Here is a 22,015-nt window from a genome sequence, read left to right on the forward strand (position 1 = left end):
ACAGAAATGGTATTAAAACATCCACTTCCTTCTGAGACATCACTGCTGTGTTTCTCTGAGGAATGCAGCTCTACCACTGAAATTTCCTGGTCAACAACCACCTTCCTTAGGCAAGAGATACCAGGTGTTCTGCTTGTGGAAGTCAGTGAATAAGTAGCTTCCCTTGAAAGATATTGCCAAGCCTGTGTGTATTGTACTCTTTTGAGATAAAGTATGGTCTTGGAAACTTCTCTACTTTTCACTCACGACATGCTTTGTCCTTTTTTTGTTTAGCAACATTAAATATTCCTTGCCCTGTTTCATGAGAGCAGGAAAATATGGTGGCTCTTGTTTGCCTTGTTTGCTTTCATAAGCATCAGTGATTGTCAACATTTACAAAACAGGGTTTGCTAACTAGCTCCTTCTATTAGCTACATAGCCAAAATAGTGTGTGGTCATGTATGAGCAGTAAAATGTTCCTTAGTAGCTTCTTCTTTTTAATTCTTCACTGAATTATAACAGTTTTGGGCCAAGGCTATCTGATTCCCCAGTTCATGTTGGTATCCATTGATACAAATTGAGGTATACTGCTGAAGCTTACATAAATCAAAATGTAACATTGATAGAGCCACTGAACTCTGAAAATTATGCTTAGCACTCAAGTATACAAAGCTCTGTACAAACACTTTCCCCACAGAGAGGTATTTAATATTCTAGTAGTACCTAGAGGCCACAATGGGAATCAGGGTCCCATCATGCTAGGCACTGTACAAAGAAACCACCCTCCCTGCCCAGAAGTGTTTTCAGTTCCCGTAGGAGGGAACTGGCTTTCCACATACACAGTTCCTAGGGTGAGCAATATACTTCCAACAAAAGTGCTGGGTGATTTGGATCTTGATGGGGGAGTGGAGGGGGAATGTTTGGTATAAGCAAATCTAAGTCTGCACCAGAATGCTCTTGAATCTCTCTGATGCTGCCCTCCTTTGTATTTAAGGAGGGGAAGATCACTGTTCAAAGTTCATTCTAGCATCTTTGAGGGTAAGACTGCAAACATTATATATAAATTATGTAGCTGATCTGATGTAGGACTACTTCCTTCCTCATTAGATTTAGAGATGTAATCTCAAGGTAAGGGGAGGAAGCTAGTCATTCCCTTATGATGTGTCAGATTTTCTTCTGGGCAGAATTTAGAATCTCTTATACTGTTTCTTGGTTAATTATCTCGGTGATTAGCAAGATTTAGTGGTGATGGCAGTGCAGTTTTTAAATATACATAATCTGCTACCTGGAGGACCTATTAATTGATGTAGAAAAACCATTCTGAGTGTCCAAATTATATTGATTATGAGGTATTTTTAACATAGGTTGTAAGTCTGAGTTGTGTTGTATTTTACTTTCTGTGGAGTACCATAAATACCTGTGTAGTAGTATTAAAATAGCTCCTGGACTAGGGAAAGCTGAAATCTCTAAAATTGGGGTGTGGGGGAGGGATATGAAAACTAGAAGCCACTGAGTCTTTGTTCCGTACTAAGTGAAATAGCATGTGGAAGTTCTTTGGGAGTGTTTTAGAGGAGGAGAATGGAGGTATAAAGCACCTAGACAAGCTGATATAGTAGCAATAAACCATTTTGAAGTAAATAATTTTCTTCAATCTAATGTTCTCTAACACTTTTCAGTAAAATAGCGAACAAAAGAAAGGTGGTAGAAACAACTTACTTGGATTTTCAAAAAGATTTTAATAAAATCCCTTGCAAAAACTGTTAAGGGAGGTAATCATAGTGTGAAAAAAACAAAGTTCTGGTCTGTTTAAAAAAAAAAATAATTATAAGCTAGAAAATGAAGTGACAAGAAATGGTTAGTCTTCAGTGTGGAATGACACTAATAACAGGGTACTCTAAAAATGTGGTCTAAATCTGGTGTACAAATATATTAATGACTCGGATAAGTGGGTAAATGATAAGTCTTAAAAAACTGAGGGTTTGTCTGCACTTAAATGCCACAGTGGCACAGCTGTGCTGCTGAAACACTTCAGTGTAGGCACTACTTATGCCGACAGAAGGAGTTCTTCTGTCGATGTAGGTAATCCATCTCCCCGAGAGGTGCTAGCTAGGTCAATGGAAGAATTTTTCTGTCAACCTAGCACTATCTACATGGGGACTTAGGTCAGCTTAACAACACCACTCCAGGGTGTGGATTTTTCAGACCCCTGATCAACATAGTTAAACAGACCTAATTTTCTAGTGTAGACCAGGCCTGAGAATATTCAGAAGGACCTAAGGTACCTAGGTAGTAAATATTAAGTGTTCAAAGAAATGCACATTGAAACAAGTGATCTAAAGTATTTCTGTACACTGGGTTCCAAATTAATCACAACACTCAAGTTAGAATCCTAAGCATCACTTTGTTAGTTTGTGAACACTTTCATGTATGTCAGGAAAGATGCTGTCTTTTGCAACTGAACTTCCCAACTTAAAATCAGCGTTTTTCTTGGGAACTGGCCTGAAATGCTGTCCACTATTTGTGTAATAATTAACATCTGCCTCCTACCTAGTCCCTTGTGAATCAGCTCAAGGGATGTAGAAGCTTTCAGATCACACTAGCTGGAATTCTAAACTGTGATGAGAATGGTGATGCAACATGCATTTTATCTTTAGAGGAGAGATTTTTAAAATAAAAACCACGCCACTGGCTCATGGGTAAAATGTTTTCGTATATTGTCTTTTGCCAACCATCTGCTAAGTATGCTGAACCAGGTATGTGTAAAATCAATTCTTTGTGTGTGTGTGTGTGTGTGTGTGTCCCATGCACTAGAGATCACAATCTTTTGATCAGTAGTGTCCTTTGGGCCAAATCTGTTTGTTTGTGCCCTCAAGCCTGCATGAAGCATCAAGCAGACCTGAGATAAAAAGGATCAGGACCCAAGACATTCATATACAGTTCCAGGTTTTCCTTGACAGCTCGGAGTCCTCAGGAGAACAATAGGCAGTTATGGAGACTTTGAAATAGACCATTTCCTAAGCTGAATTTTTGAACATGTGGGTTAATGATACTGTTTTGATTGGATGTGTAACTCATTTAGCTTTGGGAGAATGACTTGAAGAAACTGTGTCTAATATTTCAGGGAGAAATGGTAGCTGAGCAGGATTAAGAGAATTTTTTAGAAACTGGAAATATTTTTCCTTTCCAAGCAACACGTGGCTTGGCTGACACCTAATACCTGGAAAAAACTATTTACTATAAGAATTATTGTCAGAATGACTTTAATCATCCTGAATGTACCCAATGTGTGTACAGGATCCTATCTTTAGTATTTACAGCCAGTTGTCTGGATTGTTTAATTGTCTGTATGCCAGGGCACTCTGAGAAGTTCTGCAGGCTGTGTCAATGTTCTAACCCACGTAGAGTGTAACAGTTTTTGGTGTGAATGCTGGCACATGTGTACTCAAAACTTGCTTTTTACTCACTTTTTATGTGAGTAAAACTCATTCTGATGAATGCCTTCAAATTGAACTCAAAGGGGATGTGAGCAGAGCTGAAGCTAATTCATTAATAAATTCAGGTGGGCGCTCTCATAGAATACTTCAACCTGAACAACTCGATACTATTGTTCAAGCGTGAACAGGTCATCAGACCCCTGTGGCAGCAATTTTAGTGATCTCATAAAGGGTGTAGAAGTCAGGTTTAAAAAAAAAAAAAACAAAAAAAACAGGGAAATGTCAAATGTTTAAGTTTAACTATGGCCATTTGGCCAGCTGTTGAAAGAGGGGCTGGATAGATGGGAGCTTTGAAAGACCCTTGTGTTTGCCGAAAACTGTTACTTTATCAGCTTTAATTTAGTGTTGTAGAATGAGTTCAGTAGCAGCTTATACCATAATATATTTTCTTGGTGATGGTTCTGGATATGATCCAGCATGAAGTACTTTAATCTGTCTATTATTCTTGAATTGTATAGTTACTAAATTTAAACTCTCAATGCGGTGTGCTGTGCGAGAATGATAACAGATTACAAATGTAAGTAGTTCAGTCTAAGCTTTGTGTACAAGTGAACTCATTTGGAGTTGTGCGCACACAACTCCAATTGCTTAGGCTTGGGTCTTGCCACTTGACTAATCTTTCTGGAGAACATTGTTTTTCTTCAATCTATATTTTTGGTAAACTTTGCTCTAGCAGTTCTGGAAAGTCTTATTTCTGGTCGACCTAACATTTATAGACCATTATTCATGATTGGCCATGCCCTTACATTTCAGAGTAAACGGAGGTAGTGATCCTGAAGTAGCTTGTACTTGTCACTGTCTTCCTTGATCTAACTCTTGACTTTTGTACTACTTCTGGAGGAAAAAGAGCAGCGCTCTCTCCTTTCATATATTTTCATGTATTTGGCTATTTGGGAATTGGCTGCTGAATTCAACCTTCCCTGCACTGCTGTGTTCCAGAATTGCTGCTTTCCTTTCATTAAAAGAGAAAAACGCTTTTGTGATTCTGAAGATAAGCTTGTAACTGAACTGTGATGGCTATGGAACTTTAAATGGGGAGCCAGGAAACATGCATAAAATAAAGATAAGATACAAAAAGGGTAAGGAAGTGGGATAAGGGCTAAAACAAATACAAGTTATATTGTAAATGGGTATGAAATAGAGTGTTTTTAAAATTTGAGGCTGGGTAACTGGGGAGAAAATAAGGGAACTCTGCAGTGAAAATCCAAGCAGAGAGAGAGAGAGTCCATATTGAGGAGACAATGGAGATCATTCTAGGTATAAAGGGAAAATATTTAAAAAGGCATGAAAGGAAAAGTAACAGAGAAAAAGACAGAGCCCATGGCACACAATGGACTAAGGAAAGTGCTGTGCAGAGCTTTGGTGTGAGGGTGAAGAGTTCAAACATTGTGGGAAGATACAGGTATGTGCTGGCTCAGGCCTGGTTTACAGTGTCAGGGAGAATATATCTGGAAAGCTATAATAGATCTAAGGTGTCTTCACTGCGGTGAGTCGACTGCTGCCGCTCCCCTGTCGACTCTGCCTGCCCTTCTTGCGGCGGTGGAGTACAAGAGTCGACGGGAGAGCGCTCAGGGTTCAATCGCTGCCCGCCAATCCAGCAGGTAGTGTAGACAGACCCTCAGAGCTGTAGGACTAAGCATCTTAAACTCCATATACCCAAGTCTTTAGGGAACTGGGGGGCAGGGGAGGGGAAGCCAATGATGTTTAAGTGGCTTACAATCTATAGTTCATCGGATTCATGAATGAATTGCCACCAAAGTATACAAGGCTTAAGTTGTCAGCTAGCTAAAAGACTTTTATGATAGACCCATATCTACTTTACGTGGAGGTTAGAGGATGGCAGGGACATAGCATGGTGGTAAACAGGATCATCAAGTTTAGGGTGCCTTTACTCTGTGCATTTTATACTTTTCAGTGAATGTGTGCAGTGTTTATTTCGATTTAAGTTTTTCTACATAGACACTCCCCGAGTTACGCAAACCCGCACTTACGGAAAAAGTCCTGTAAGCAGGGTTTTTTGGGGTTTTTTTTTCCATAATTGTCAAGTATACGTCCCCGACTTGCACAAAATTCGACTTGTGCAAGGCGTTACACAAGCATTCCGTTCTGGATGTCGGGGAGCGTCTGTATTGCTCCAGAAGTGTGCTTGGCACTACTGACGTTGGGTCTCTTTCCCCAAGGAATGGGTAGTCAAAGCATACAACAGAATTGTGGAGAGTCAGAGGACGTTATTTGCTATGTATTCATAATTAGGCTTCTCAGAATTCAGTTTGTCAATAAATGTTGGTAAACATGGATTTCAGCTGAGACCCCGAAATTGATCCGGGGGTGGGGGAAATCAATGGGCAACAGTCAGCAGGCCTGTGGGGTTCAGGTGGCACCAGCCCTGGGGGCAGCACAGGGAGCCCTCTCCAGCTCTGCTGTCACAGGAGCGAGTGGGTTCATGACAGTGGGGTTGCAGAGGGCTCCCTGTGCTGCCGCAGGATTGGTGACACTGGATCTCGGTAGGCACAAGATGCAGGGAAGACTTGCAGTCCTGGCTGGGGAGGGTTGGGGAGTTGTGATGCCAGGCCAGGACTGCAAGGAGGAGGACGAGTCCCTGGCCCTGGAGGCAGCCAGACCACTGCAGAATGGCTGTTGGCCAGGAGCAGAGCCATTTGGCAGTGGGGTGGCCTCCAGGTCCAGGACTCATCCTGGGGGGAGCGGGGAAGAGAAGGTCTCTGCTCCTCTGGGCCAGGACCTCAGCCTCCCTGATGTCATGGGCCCCACTGTTTGGTGCTGGGAACCCCCTCACAGCCCCAACCTGACCTCCCCCCCCAGCAACTGTGGGGGAAAAAAATAGTTAAAAATAGGAGAAAAAACCCTTAGATAAGCATCAGTATTAATTGTCATAATTAGAAAAAAAAATCTAATTCTGCCAGCCCTATTCATAAACTCTTAAGACTCTCCTGAACTTTATATATGTGAGAATAATTGATTAGTGCCATGCTGAGAAAGGAATATACATAGCTTACAGGAAGAAGAGAAGGAATTTTTTGTTTCTAGTAGGTAAGCATACAAATAAAATACTTCATTGCAATAGCATTTGGGGTGGGGGGGGAGATTGTTTTACATGTGATTATCCTTCACTTTATGGAGTTCTTAACCTTCTCTTTTTGTTTTCCAGCTCCCTGCAAATGTTCGTTAATAGCACAACGAGCAGAACTGTGGATAACCATGAAAAACTATCAACAAGCTCTCCATGATGCAGATGCACTCTGCCAGAACAAACCCCTGTGGCCCAAGGTACGGTACTCTCATGCTTCAAAGACAGAAATATGTATCAGGGTCTCTTTGTGGTGAGGTCAGAACTTTTCTAGGTCACTTTTGGAAAGCTATTTTGGCAAACAACGGCTAGACACTTGAATGAAAGCTTAAATTCTACATAAAACAACAAGGTCTGTGGTGGAACCTTAAAGCTGTGCTAGTGCATGGAATTGCTGTGGCGTGTACATCCATTGGTCCTTCATGATGAAGTCCACTGATCTGTTAAAATGGGTACGTTGGCATGCTTTGGGACAGAACCAGACCCATCAGTCACTGGCAGTAGGGGAATGCTCCACCTCCTGAAATTCCCTCCAGGTTTGTGTTTTCCCCCAGTGGCTCAACCAGCCCTCTACACTGCATCGCTTTTCTGAGGAAAATGCTGTTTATTTCAAATTTTTAAACTCAAATTTGGTTCAACAATGTGTGTATCTAAATCTTAGACGTGACCCATGGCTGCCCTTTTTTTGGGAGGGGCGGAGAAAGAGGTTAGACACTGAAATACAGGTTATATGGTACATTGTGAAGCAGTCCATTAAGTACAACAGGGGAAAAACTAATGCCTCTTTGCAAGTGATAGGTAGAACAAGTGCAGCATCAGAAGCCACCCACTCTTGCCTCAGATCTATGTGCAGGTCTCCCAACTACCCTTATCTGAAGTTGAACCCCATGATTGGTGCCAAACTCTCTCAGCGCAGAAGTAAAAGGATTACCTATTGGTTTGCTCAAATGAGATCACTTGACATTATCCAGAGGGTCTGTGGAGCTATGCAAAAATTTGAGGAAAAGTTGTTCCATTCCCGGTCTCTGCAGCCCATGAAAGGCCACAACAGGAATGGAAGCATCATCTTGTACTTTTAGATCCGAGCATTGCAACCCACTCTCCATCCTATTTCTAACTTCTGCTCCATTTGAAAGAATGCCATGTGTCTTGAGAAAATAAAAGCAGTGTTCATTCGTCTAGTGTTACAATGTCACTTTGGAAATGTCAGTTTCACACACCTTTTGTTTGCATGCAGGGTCATTATGTGAAAGCACAAGCTCTTTCTGGATTGGGAAGGACTGAGGAAGCTCTGAAGGAGTTTCTTTATTGTGTTGCCTTAAATCCTGAATGGAGCTTAATGAAGAAAGAAGCCCAAAAGGTACAGTAACTACATCATGCCACCCTTTTTTGTATGCGGGTCTGTTGTACCCTACAGCTAAGGAAAATCTTTGGATTCAGATACATTCCATGTTAATAAAAAACCACCACCACATTTTGGCACAATATCAAATAAAACCCTAGTGTGTCTAATTGCACAGTACTGTGCCATGGGAGAGACTTCTATCTCCTTGATCACCTGCTTGTCTTGCTTGTAGGTGAGTTTTACTAAACTGTGTGCCTTACCATTGTCCTGTGGAAGCAAGTTGCAGACGCTCATAGGCTGAGTGAAGTGAGGTCTAACCTCAACTTAATGGTGTCCGTCTAATAGAATAATTACTTCCAGAATTTCAGGGAACAGGTCTAGGTTATCAGTGGGCACAGACCTAAATTTTGTTGGTGCAAATCAGAACACCGGAAAAGCATGATTCACAGGAAAATCAGACTTACCCATGCTGCAGGCAGAGAAATCAGAATCAGCAGCATAACTTGCGGTGGGGGAGAGGAGAGTCTGTAGCCTGGACTCTTATAAAAGAGAGTCTTATGCAGAATATTGTAGGGGGTAGCAGGAACTGGGGGGTGGGGGGTTGAGTGAGGAGGAGGGGCACAGACCCTGGCATGGGGGAATGGGGATAGTCATATGGAGGGACCTGTGGGGGACAGAGGGACTCAGCCTCTGCCATGGAGGAGAGGTGGGGGTGTTTCATGGAGTCCCTAAAAGAGAGGGCATTGTGTGGGCAGCAGAACAGGGAGAATGAATGGATGCAAACAGCCCTGGTGTGTTCAGTGAGTTCATCTTAGAGAAGCTGCAGTGTCTGTGACCCCCTCCTGCCCAACGCACCAGCTCCAAGTGTCCTCTGCATTTCCCACTCATGGGAATGCCCCAACTGGTGTCTCTTGAATGGCAGAACTCTAACTAGCAGTAGCCATTGGAGCACTCATTCACCTCTCCCGCTGTCCCTCAGACCTCCATGAACATTGAATGTTCTTGGGGGTGTAGGTATAAAAGGGATGTGGCATTCCAGCCATCTCAGTTCTTTCCAACCGTGGCCTGCTGAATGGATCAGGAAGTGCTCCTGGATTTGCACCTTGCTAGCTAGTTAACTAATTCTAACTATAAAATTAATTTTAGCATTAGTTTGTTGTAAATCTTTTGGTTTCAGGATTCTTTGATTGCCAAACAAAAAAATAAAAAGCCCAGTTTTAAAAGATGTCATGTCTGGCAGTGTTTCTAGTGTTCAATCCACATGCCTGGCATGCGTAGGTGAGGCACATTCACCTTCAGAATGCTCGATTTGCTTGAATTTTACAACATGAGCTGAAAAGGAGAGACTGAACAGACTTAGGGAGATTTAAGGATAAGGAAGCCTAACCACCCAGAACCAAGAGAGTACAAGATTTGAACAATCTCATAGACCAGTGTCGGCTCTGAGCAAGTCTGAGGGAAAGGAAAAAACCTCCACCTTGGTACCCAGTACTAAAGGAGCCAATGAGTACAACTATTGTGATGTTGGCCTCTGTTTCTAGAGCCGATCCACTACAAAAGGACACAACTGTCATGGTGAGCATGAGCTCTGGGTTCTCACTGGTGTCGGCCTCTTTGCAAAGAGCTGATCCTCAAGAAAGAGACTGTTTGCCAGAGGGTCTTCTAGGAACCAATCCTGGATACAAGAGCTCAGGAACCAATGAGGGGGTAGAATAGGATGATGCAATAACCTGTTCTGACATGGCACCGCAACAAATAGTAGTTATGGCACAAATTCATCTATGAAATCCTGCTCTGGTTCCATTACCTGCTTAATTGAGTTATCAGACACTTTATTGTAACAGATTCAATTAGGTACTTGCACAGAGAAGAATTGAAGACAGGATCTCTCCTCTGCCCCCACTGTTTAAGACCCCTTTCTAGGTCTCTAGGAAAGGTTTTGTGTGTGTGCTTCCCCTTCCCCTCATGCTCTCTTTTATTCAGCCAAGGAGAGTGCTGTCTCCAGTTCCATCTGAAATGAGAGAGGGCTTGGCTCAGAGAAGATACAAATTGGAAGTCCAACCTAGAGACCGGTTTTCCCACCAGATCTGAGTGTGGGCCTTTGAACTGACTGGCAAGTTCCCCCTGGGGTGCTGTGCTCTTCCTGGTCACCTTCTTCTTAACCTTTATCAAGATGTTTCTATGTATAAAAATAGACCTTCGCCAGTTTGGTACCAAGAGAACATTCAATTTTCAGAGCCAAAAGGTATAGAGCCAAGAGAACTTCTAAGTCCTGAAAGGTGTCCTACAGTGGTAAGATATTTTGTTACCAGAAGAGGAAGAATTAGTGGAGATACAAGAATAGGATCCAGACTCTGGAAGGGTGCCTTCTCCAGGGGAGAACATCAGACACATCTGCATCATCACCATCAGAGGGCATGGTGGTGCTCCATGGATTTCATGTCAAAACATCAAAAAGTTTAGTTTCTGTATTATCTCTAACCTCTATAATCACTCCTTTTTCCCTTCAGGATCCATTTGCAGCTCTGTATTTAAGACACATTTCCATATTTCAGTAAGACCATATCACTGGAAATATCTTCATTTCATGGTAGGAGAGGACCATTTTCAGTATATAGTCATCTTCTTTGGCTCATCTAGAGCTTCAAGGCTCTTTATGAAATGCCCATCTATAATGGCAGCATATTGGAGAAAATGGGATTTATGTATATCCTTACTTAGACAGCTGGATAGTTAGTGTCTATTGAGGAAAAAAATCCTTTTACATGCGGATCAAATATGTTTTACTTTTTGCCAATCTTGGATTATGCATAAATTGAGAAGCCATTCCTAAATCCAGCAACCCAAAAGATCCCTTTCATAGGGGTCATACTAGACTCGAGTATAACAAAGTGTTTCTTCCAGAAGAAAGCTTTATTAAAATAAAGCTGTCTGTACATCTTTGGCAATCCCCACAGTAGTCAATGCTCTTCTTCTCCCCCAGTTACTGGGTCTCTTAGCATCAATCACGTCAGTGACCCACACACTCCTCTTCAGATGAGAACTGCAGCACTGGCTAGGAGAAATTACAAACTTTGCGTACACAATGTTCATTGTGAATTGGTAATTCTACCTTAAAAGTTAACAACGCTGATGTGGTGGATGTTCTAAATGTAATGAAGGTTATACCTTTTAGTCTGTCTTGCTGTCAGTAATACCTATCTCTGATGCGTCTATGCTGGGTTGGGTGGTTCCCATTTAAACAAAAATCTATTGGTAAGAGCTCACTGGTCACCAAAGGAAAAGGATCTACATATCAGTATCTTAAAACAGAGAGCAATCAGGTTGGCTCTCAAATCACTTCTGCCTCAAGTCAAACATAGGATATGCCAGATCATGACCGACAATAGGACAATGTTTATATGATCTGAAGAAATGAAGGGGAGCTCGTTCCCTACAGTTGTGCATACAGGCAAGGTGTCTGGGATTTGTAACAAGGTGATCACCCAATAACAATTCATGTATTTGGGGGGGGGAACAAAATACCCTTGTATATCACCTGAGCAGGTCGACCACTCAAATGCATAAGTAGAATCTAGATCTGATGCATATTTGGTATGGCTATTCTGCAGTCCTTTATTCAGTTAGGATTCCATGGTCCCACCATCCTTCATCAGAGGACTACTGTCTCATGTGTGGGAATATGCCAAGGGCACTTGAAGAAGAAATGAAGGTTACTTACCTGTAACCAGCGTATTCACACTCCCTGCCTGTTTTTTCCCCTACTGTCTTGGAGTCCGTCTTACAGAGGGCTTGGCGCATGGGGAAGGAGCTGAGGCAGCTGGGGTGCCATGCCCCTTTTATACTCTCTCCCTGGAACATTGAGTGTTCACTGAGGGAAGGTTTGGGGAAGGCATGTGAGTGCTCCAAGAGCTACTGCTAGCTAGAGTTCTTTCTAACCGTGCAGGCTACACCTGTGAATATGCAGAGTACATCTTGAACAACCCTGGTTACAAGTAACCAACCTTCATTTAGACTACACACGTCTTTGTTTCTGTAACTCTACCTCAAAAAATTCTCTTCTCATTTACTAGATAATGTGTGAGATGTTTTTCCCAGCCTTTGAAAATGTGCATGACAGCCTTGCTGCACCTTTCTCTAGTCGGACAAGGTTGAAACCTGCATTTTTAAGCAGCTTAAATACTGTTGAAGATGGTTCTGCTGCTGGGTGCTCTGAGGTAAAGAATAAAATATTCAAACTATATTAACACTAAGAGTAAATTTGAAGCATCTTGTTATATCCGATCTACCTGACTTGAATCGTTGTATATGTTTGTATATAAACGTAGTTATTACTAGTGCATCTTTTCCCTCTCTCAAATTTTAGGGTGGGAATCTAGCTTTAGAACACTATGATAAAAAGATAGAAGGAAGTATGAATTGTGGTTTTTTTTAAACTGTGTTGAGAGATCTAAATACAAACAAACCCCAACCCGTGGCTGGCCAGCTGACTCGGACTTGTGGGACTTGGGCTGTGGGGCTGTTTCATTGTTGTGTAGACTTCCGAGCTCGGGCCCAAGCCTGGAAATAGCCCCACAGTCCGAGCCTGAGTCGAATGGCACGGGCTAGCCATGGGTTTTTCTTTGCTATGTAGACATACCCTGAGGCTGCCCAATATAATTATATTGGGGTACCACTTTCTAAAAGAGCCAAATTGCTGTTTTCATATGGTGTCCCATCATGTTTTAAATAACATTTTATTTTTGTTCTGTGTGCGCTTTGAGAATGCACAATTATAATATGTCAGGAGGGGTGATTAGAAAAGAATGATGATTGTAATGAGAGAAATAGCCCTCTATTTCTGAGGCAATTGGAGCAAGTATCTTTTATTAGTATTGGCTCAGATCAGTTACCAGGTTGCCACCATGACACTGTCTTGTCTTATTTCTATGGATAAAATTAGTTCAGGAAAACGAGGAAACAAAATCTGTCTGACTTTCATACAGTTTCTCTCTTTTCAGGATACTGTATTCAGATTAACAAAAGCCCTGTCCCAAGAGCCCGATGTACTTCGAAGCACTAATTCATCTCTCTCCCCCAATGTACTGAATTTGCATTTTGAAGACAATAAAAAGTCATTGGGAACAATCCTCTCCAGCTTACCTGGTGCACGTTTAAAAAGAAAGCTATCCAGTGACTTGACGGATTTACAAAGCTTGGATGTCCCTAATAAGATTCCTAAAAAAGGTCTGTCCTGTTGTGTTTTGGGTGGGGGGATTGGGTTATGGCACTGTATTTTAAAATAGATAGGAAAATAACACTGCTTTGTTACTGTTTGTAGGTAAAACTCAAAGAGAGAAAATGAGAGAGCTACACAGAGCTGTTCTTCAGGTCTAGGAAAGGTACTCAGGCCTGGTTTAAACTAGGAATTTACTTCAGTAGAGCTATGTCTCTCAGGGGTGTGAAAAATCCACACCCTGAGAGACACAGCAATAGTGACCTAGCCCCCAGCATAGACTGTGTTAGGTTGATGGAAGAATTCTTCCATCAATTCTAGCTACTGCCTCTCAGGGCAGTCGATTACTTATGCGGACAGAAGAAGCCTTTCCACCGGTGTAGGTAGTGTCTACACCAGGGCTTCTCAGACTTTTGTACTGGTGAGCCCTTTCACACAGCAAGCTCTGAGTGCAACCCCCCCTCCCCCCATACATTAAAAACGCTTGTGTTTATATTTAACACCATTATAAATGCTGGAGGCAAAGCAGGGTTTGGGCGGAGGGTGATAGCGCACAACCCGCCATGTAATAACCTCGCGACCCCCTGAGGGGTCCCGACCCCCAATTTGAGAACCCCTGGTCTACACTGAAGTGGTGCAGCTGTGTTGCTGTTGCATTTTACGTGTAGACATAACCTTAGTACAAGTGGCTAAGACACAATCTAAGAGACTTAGAATGTGAAGTGGCCCATTAACACCTCTGCAGTAATAGGACAAAAATGGGGAGGTAGTGGGTTACAAATTGTTGTAATAAACTAGAAATCCTGTCTCTTTTATTAAGGCCATAATTTTTAGTGCCTAGCAAAGTTATGAATTTATGCTCCCAGGTTCATCTTTGGAGGGTGTTGTGCAGGTTTCCTTTGAGGATGAGTGCTGATAGCGATCACTCTATATCTAACCTTTGTGAAAAGCATTCACCCAGAGATGGTATGGTGGTTTGGTTTTTTCTTTTGTTGTTTTTTGTGTGCGAGTTCACTCAAGATCATAGTGGGGAACTTGCTTCTGGTGGTGAGGTGGGGGAGTTGTTTCAAGGCTAGAAGAGGGAGTTCAGGAAAGATTTCTTTCAGGATGTGGTTCCCATTGGCTATGGGTTGCAATTGTTTGATACCCCATATGGGTTCTAGTGTGGGGGTGGTAGGTGACAAGTAGGCATGTGTGGTCAGAGGGCTACACAGCTGCAACATGACTTCAGACAAATAGTCATTCTTGTTTGTTGTGATGAGCAGAGTTGAAACCCTTGTCCAAACATCAATATATTGTTCCAGAACAGTCTTGATTCATCTAAGGAATACACACTTCTCCAAATATTGCCTTTCTGATGTTTCATCCACTATCTACTGCACTGCTGGTGACAAGAGTGCTGTAGTTATTAGGCCTCTGAGGTATAGCTAAACTTCAGTGTCTCTCTTTACATGAAAAAGATGCACAGTAAGCCCAACGAGGGGGAGCTAATTTGCGTCGCATGTTAATATCTCTTTTTCCCAGAAACAAAGAATCCATTTAAAAGAGCAGTAGCCCCATCCATTCTGCTATTTGATATATCTTCTTACATAGATATTTCACACTTTTAAAACAAAGATCTCTAAAGGGGTTAGCAGTGGAATGTTAGAAGGCAGTAATGTGCTGTACAGTGAAATAATTGGTTAATGGGTGTTTTCTTTTTTTCTTAAATCTCCACTGTATTGCCATTCATTGTTTCACCAAATGTTGAAGGTTAGAAATCTGACTTCTGCCTTGAAATTTACACACAGAGTGCCACTGTCTGTTTTCCACCTCTCCACACAAAACACATTTCTTTCAGGTAATAAAAATGGTCCCCACCCTGCTGTAATAGGAAAACTCCTACAGGGTGGCCTGTGAACGGCAAACCCACCCAATCACTGGGGTGGGAAATCTAACCTTCCCCTACCTTCACAGTAAGGGATTTAGAGCCATTTCACACTCTGTCAACTTACGGTTTACACAAGATGTGATGCCATGTTACTGTCTGCTGAACAGCCCATTTAGGGTCCTGCTGCTATTCAGGGATCCCACACTCAAGATATAGGTTTAAAGAACCATTTTCCATGAAAACCACTAATCTATCAGCCACAAGACCCCAATGCCCTCCATCTCTCCCCTGTACTTGGTACAGGCCAGAGAGTTGTGTACAGGTTGTCCTATAACAAATCAGTGTTGTAACTTGTTTGCAAGGGGGGGAACTTAATTTTTCATGTGACATCTAGTTAGACTCCACCACCAGAGGGTTAGGAGGCAGAGTTGCCAATGGTATTGGAACTTTTGCTTAGTATATCTAGACTTTCTGCTGCTTAAGCTTTTTGAACTACAGTGTTAAAATTATTGAACAAAGATGTTGATCCTGCAGTGAGTTGTGCACAGATGAAGGAATCTGCCTGCAGAGATCTTATTGCAGGATCAGACCTTGTAAGCGCCAGAGTAACCATTATGGAGCTTGTACTGCTACAGAGCTTCTAGGTCCAAACTTGTAGAAATCTTGTCTACAGGGAGACAAGAGTTGTCCACTCGGTTTTGAAGCATTTGTAAGTTTCTCAAGACCAAAGAATTTAGGAGTCTGCAGATTTGGGGGACTTAGGCTGAGCCTGTGAATTTACTAAGGTCTCTTAGTCCAGCTGTTCTGGCGTCAGCCCTTAAACTCTCAGCCGGCTTGGTTTAGTCACAGAGCTTAATGCTCTGGGCTGTGCTTTAAGTTTAAAATTATTGAAAATCAGGAATTCAGCTATACAGAACTTGCCAACAAAGCAGGTTGTGCTAGAAGTTTAACGCTCTTCACTCTTCTATAAACAGTGCCTGCCCTTGAGAACGTGAAACATTACTGCAACAGCCAAGTTATTAGATTCAAATGTGTTGGCAAATTTACCTCCGGCCTTCCCAAAAAATACTTAAATGCAATAGTCCTGACTTCAGAGGGAGAAGGGGGTTTTAAGAACTCCACATTTGTTTACATTAAGCTTGTTTTGGGGGTGGGTTTTTTTTGTTTGTTTGAAACAGGAAAAACTCTTGAAAAATTAAAATCTATTTCCAACTCTGACGTGTTTTTTGTCTTGTCTCAAACTTTGGCTCTCCAACAGTATCCTCTCAGAAAAGTTACCCTCTGGCAGGAGGTCATGTGTAATATTTCAGGTGGAAAGGAGTTTTTTTGCTGGGGAGTTTGTGTTCATAGAGAACCGATACAAAAACTGGGTTCATCGTAGAAAACTAGCCTGGAGTCACTACTCTGATTCCATAATACATAGTGCCTGCTTTACCTGAATGTTTGACATAGACTGTCCTTCTCCCTTAGATGGAGATACTGTACTTGAAAACTCTGCCACCTCTGCATTACGTGAGATACCAGCAATCCTTGTGGATGCATCTGACTTTGAGTGTTCCCTCTGCATGAGGTATGACTGCATAGAGCTGAGTCTTCCTAAACTTTAGGCCAAATGTATTTGGTTTTGAGGGAAGGGTTGTACTGGAAGCTATTCTAACATGAACTAAAGGTTTTGTTTCATCTTTGCAAAAATGTAATAAATGTTAACATCAGTGGAGTGGCTGAAATTATTTTTGCAATATGTCAACATAATGAATTTATTTTAAAAATGAAATCCCTTTTACATCCTAGGCTAGAGACGAGATAATAATGTCTCATAAGATTGACGTGCAGAGGGGAAATAGCTTTAAAAATGATAGGCTTAGTGACTCATTACTATCTGTATTGTTTGTGTGTTGGATGGAAATTATAAAGAACCAATTTTATTTTGTCCCAACTATCTTGTTCAGGTTATTCTACGAGCCTGTTTCCACTCCCTGTGGACATACGTTTTGTCTCAAATGCCTCGAGCGTTGCCTTGATCATAATCCCTATTGCCCACTCTGCAAAGAAAAGCTTTCTGAAGTAAGTTTGTATTTGTGAGGGATTTGTTTAGAAGCTCTTATTAAGATCTTGGCATATTGTGCAAAATCTCTTTGCATGCATTCATACAGCTGAACAGTATAGGGCCAACATAGTAGTCTTGTTGTGCTCTGCCCAGACAGTCTGAATACGAACACTAGTCTTTATTAAGCTGTATTAATAATCTGGAGCAGGCTGGAGGGAAGGGAAGTACTGACCAAAATTGTTCGCAGTACTTTCTCACATTGAAATGAGGCGTTTTAGTTTTTGTCTGAACAGTCTCTAACAAATATCAGAGAGGTAGTCATGTTAGTCTGTATCCACAAAAACAACGAGGAGTCCGGTGGCACCTTAAAGACTAACAGATTATTTGGGCATAAGCTTTCATTGTTTTTGTAGTCTCTAACAAAGACTCCGAAAATGCTGAAGAGGCCGTACTGTCATTGCAGTATCCCTACAGATACTGGGTTGGTGAACAAAGTATGCTTCTGGCCATTCTGGAGTAGAGAATGTATGCTCAGCTGCGGGAAATGTGATTCCCAAATATTTAGACTCCTCAGGTGGCAATAACTTGGCAGCTTTAGAGTCCAAAGGGATTATGTCCTTTACACTAAGTAAAGAGGACTAGAGGTGAGCAAAAGTGTTCTGGGCTTTTGTGGTGGTGGTGAGGAACAGAAAATATTTAGCAGAAAAATGCTGATTTGCATAGACCAAAACATTTCACAAACTCCTGTCTGCTTTAGCTAGTTGTTCCAGTCAAAATGGTGGAGGCAGAGGGTTAAGGGTCCGAAGAAATTCAGAAATGTCAAACCAGCTTTGTTTCAACACTTCTGAAACCTAAATATTTTGTTTTTGTTCGTTAGATTCACCAAACTACAAGTGGTGGTGAACCACTTACACCCTTTAGCCCGGTTAAAGCACCCTCCCCACTTCTCTCCTACTGAAGCTGTTACACTTTGCATACATGATTAAATATTCACTGGAGCAGGGACTGGAACCTGAGTGGTGCCTACCCTCCCAGGAGAGTGCCTTAACCACCGGGCGACAGTCATTCTCATTTGCTCACTCTCTCTGGTCCAGTGAATACTCTGCAATAGCTTCAACAGAAGAGACTGAGAATACTCTCTAATCCTGGTGGTTGGGGCACTTACCTGGGAGTGGCGGAGACCCAGGTTCAAGTCCCTGTTCTAGAGTGGGGATTGGAACCTGGGTTTTCCACATCCTGGGTCAGTGCTTTAACAGCTAGGTAAATAAGGGACCATTGCTATCCACAATGTTTTTTCTTTAGATGGCCTGATACAAGTTTTTCCCAACTCTTTTTGGTATGGTGAACCAAACCTGAAATATTTTGGAATTTTCGAGTCTAACTGAACTGTTTTCAACTCTTTGGAACTGCCAGTGAATTGCAAGTCAGTTATTCTCACAGGTCTGAAGAGTACCTATTATTATTATTATTATTATTATTTTATTATATGTTGTAGAACCTATGACAAATGCGCCCTTCTGGAAGTTTATGGGCACTGAAGTGGATAGTGTGTCCACTCTTGTATCCCAGAGATAATGTTACATTTTTGAAAGGGTGAGAAAGGAAGGAGGATTAGAACTACTGCTGCATTCATTGTTTTGTCACTGTTTGCAAACCATCTTGAGCTATCTTGCTCTTGGAGTGGGGGCTTGATTAAATATTAGTACTTAAACTTTAACTCTCTTCTCAATAGTTTTTGGCAAGCAGAACTTATAAAAAGACTGTCCTTACAGAAGAACTAATAGTTCGTTACTTGCCGGAAGAATTGTCAGAAAGAAAGAAAGTTTATGAAGAAGAAATGAAGGAGTTATCAAAGTAAGTTCTTTTTCTGTTGTATCTAAATGTTGTAAAATTTTATTTTGATCCAGATTACTAAAGAAACCGTTAATTTATTTATGAAAGTAGGTTTCAAAGGTTCACTTAATCTGTTCCCATGCTGGCATGTTTGTAGTAGATAGTAATAAAGGAAAAAACTAGGCTTGGATATGAGAGGTGCACAACATCAATGGAAAATATTAAGTTTATTTGGCAATAAATATAGTGATTTATTTCCTATGAATAAAACCCGCATAATTTAAAACTAATTAAAACATCTTCCCTGAAAGTAGGAAGTAGGGGATTAGGAGTAGAAGGACATGCTTATAAGTAGGTGTATTGGTGGTTTTATCCATGATTACTTGTACTTGCCATATAGCTGAATAAAAAAATCACAACAGAAAAATGAAAGTAACATGAATGTATATTACAAAACTAGAGGCTGAAAGTTAACTCTGTCTGTAGAAATTCAGTGGAAATGAGGATTCACGAACACCCCACATCACTTTGGAATATAAGGATTGCTTTCCTGCCATGTTTAAAGTATATGTAGTATACAGTAATGTATCTTTTTGAAAATTACAGTTAAAAGCTGTAAAGACTCGGTGATGTGCAAATTAGATGCTTTTTTCCATGCACATGCTTGAGAATGTGATTGCATTTTCCAAATGTTCTCTATTAAATCCAAAGAATGGAGGTATTGGTACCTAGAATACATTAATAGCTGGGAGAGCCCTGGGTTCTCTGGTGCCTGTTAAAGCAACACATTTTTGTTGGCCTAGAGCTTATTTTATGAGAAAAGAGTCTGAGAAACCACTCTAATCAAACCTCAACTATGAGATTTTGTGCTGAATAAATACAGTATGTGGGAGGAGACTGACCTAGTATTTGTATTTTTGCAGTTTGAATGAAGATGTTCCCATCTTTGTGTGTACCATGGCCTTCCCTACCATCCCTTGCCCACTTCATGTCTTTGAACCTCGGTATCGGCTAATGATAAGAAGATGCATGGAAACTGGTACCAAACAATTTGGCATGTGCTTAGCTGATGAACTAAAAGGGTAAGGAATCTTGCTGAGAACATCCCTGTTGTTGTAAGACTTTTGGAAACCAGTGGAGAACCATAGTACTGTTGGTCTTCCACAATGAGTTGGATCCTTTTTAGGTCTCACGCTAGCAGATGCAAATGTTACTGAGTGTTTTGTTGCCAGGTTTTTATATAATCTATAAACATCCCCTTTCTACTGAGATTTCTAATATCTCGATGTTAGACCCAGAAAGTTGACTTATGCTCTAGCTATCCATCCAACTGCCTTTATGTATTCCTGGAAAGTGTTTCATCGGGGATATGCTTTGGAATAGTTATGTTATATTTAACTAGAAAATAGTAACATGTCAAAAGACTGGCGTGCACATGGCATCTATTTCCTATTACGTTATGTATGACTAGTTTGGGGTCAGTAGTACCACAGAGAGCCCATTATGGCAATTTCTGATGCACAGTTTGGTTCCCAGTAAAGACTGTTAACTAAATCAAGGTGAGGGTTGCTCTGTCTGTCGGTCTGCTCTGTAAGGGTATGTCTGCACAGGGATAAAAAGCCCATGGCTGGCCTGGGTCAGCAGACTCGGGGTGTGGGCTCTGGGGCTGAAAAATCGCTCTGTAGATGTTCGGGACGGGGATCCTCAGAGGGTGGGGTCCCAGAGCTCAGCCTCCAGCCGCAGCCCGAAGCCAACACAGCAATTTTTAGCCCATGAGCCTGCGTCAGCTGACTTAGACCAGCCACAGCCATGCCATCAGTCTTTTATTCCTGTGTCGATGTACCCTAAAACATCTGCCTGTCTCCTAAGCTTTGGGTTCAAATCAGACTTTTATGAATATCCTGGGTTAATAAAGCTGGACATACAGTAGGTGTTTGAAGTGGAAAATTAGGCTCTTTGAGTGAGAATTACATGCTTGGTGGATGAGGACACTAGATACGAGCTTTGCATTTGTAGGAATCAAAGAATTCTAAAGAGGTCGTGGATGTTCTATTTCCCCTGATGGCACGGTGTAGCTGTGAGCATGTACAGTGGACTCTTGCAGTGAATTGCTGATTCCTTTGAAAGAGGGAGGAACTGGAGAATAACTGGATTCTCTGCTCTGTCCTTGGAGCATGCAAAATAGTTAGTTTCCAAAATCCTCCCCCTTCTGGGGGCTTGGCTTTAGTGGTAACATGGAAATAACACAGTGTAAACCTCAACTTAAGCTGCTTCTCAAGTGTGGCTGTTCTTAGGATTTATCAGTAAGACCACCTCTGGCTTAATTCTTGCTGGCACAGATACTCCCGTCACCTTGCTATTAGAAGAGAGACAATCCCTGCTCTGAAGAGCTTACCTCCTGACTTGTACAGTGCCTGGCGCACATGGTCTCAATCTTGGTCAGTGTCCCTAGGTACTACAAATAATGTATTCACACTGCAGCTACTGGGCCTACCTGCCATCATGATTCCGCAGTAATTAGCCTGAATTTTAATGCATGATTTTAGCTCCAGTTGCCTTCTAAACAGGTGTAGTGTGTAACCCAGTTACATGGAGTTTCTTTAGAACAGGATCAGAGGGGTAGCCGTGTTAGTCTGGTTCTGTAGAAGCAGCAAAGAATCCTGTGGCACCTTATAGACGAACAGACGTTTTGCAGCATGAGCTTTCGTGGGTGAATACCCACTTCTTCGGATGCAAGATGTGCTTGCATCCGAAGAAGTGGGTATTCACCCACGAAAGCTCATGCTGCAAAACGTCTGTTAGTCTATAAGGTGCCACAGGATTCTTTGCTGCTTCTTTAGAACAGGAGAGGACTTTCCTGACAAAATACCTCTTCCTGGTTGCTCTTCCAGTTGCAGGTGGCACTGGCAGCTGGTGGGTGGGGAGTCTCTGGTTGGTATCTCTCACCCAGCAGAGACCAGCTATAGTAACAGCAACTAAGGTTTCCTCTCCCTTGTTCTCTCCCTGATTTCCTCTATAAGTACTGGTGGCAACTTCTTTTCCTTCTCTTCCTCCGCCCCACCCAACCAGAAATAAGGAGAGAGGGAGAGGAGTAGTAATCCCCTTGGAGTGCATCATTTATTATCTACATGGTGGGTGATACTCCCA

At 41.9% G+C, this 22,015-nt stretch overlaps 1 protein-coding gene across 3 annotated transcripts in view; it reads left to right on the forward strand.

Annotated features, from left to right (window-relative positions):
• The window catches only part of LONRF2 (LON peptidase N-terminal domain and ring finger 2), a 70,534-nt gene that overhangs the window by 44,547 nt on the left and 3,972 nt on the right, over positions 1-22,015 (forward strand). For 2 of the 3 annotated variants that reach the window (XM_039533294.1, XM_039533284.1), the window contains 8 exons: positions 6,640-6,758; positions 7,796-7,918; positions 11,977-12,120; positions 12,904-13,129; positions 16,459-16,558; positions 16,938-17,052; positions 18,768-18,889; positions 19,792-19,950. In XM_039533294.1, coding sequence (XP_039389228.1) covers positions 6,640-6,758; positions 7,796-7,918; positions 11,977-12,120; positions 12,904-13,129; positions 16,459-16,558; positions 16,938-17,052; positions 18,768-18,889; positions 19,792-19,950 — 1,108 coding nt within the window. Of the gene's footprint in view, positions 1-997; positions 1,018-6,639; positions 6,759-7,795; positions 7,919-11,976; positions 12,121-12,903; positions 13,130-16,458; positions 16,559-16,937; positions 17,053-18,767; positions 18,890-19,791; positions 19,951-22,015 lie in introns of those variants that run through there. The other variant, XM_039533302.1, reaches the window with a different exon arrangement.

The sequence above is a fragment of the Mauremys reevesii genome, linkage group 1 (genome assembly GCF_016161935.1).
Source record: "Mauremys reevesii isolate NIE-2019 linkage group 1, ASM1616193v1, whole genome shotgun sequence".
In the NCBI taxonomy this organism is placed as follows: domain Eukaryota; kingdom Metazoa; phylum Chordata; order Testudines; family Geoemydidae; genus Mauremys; species Mauremys reevesii.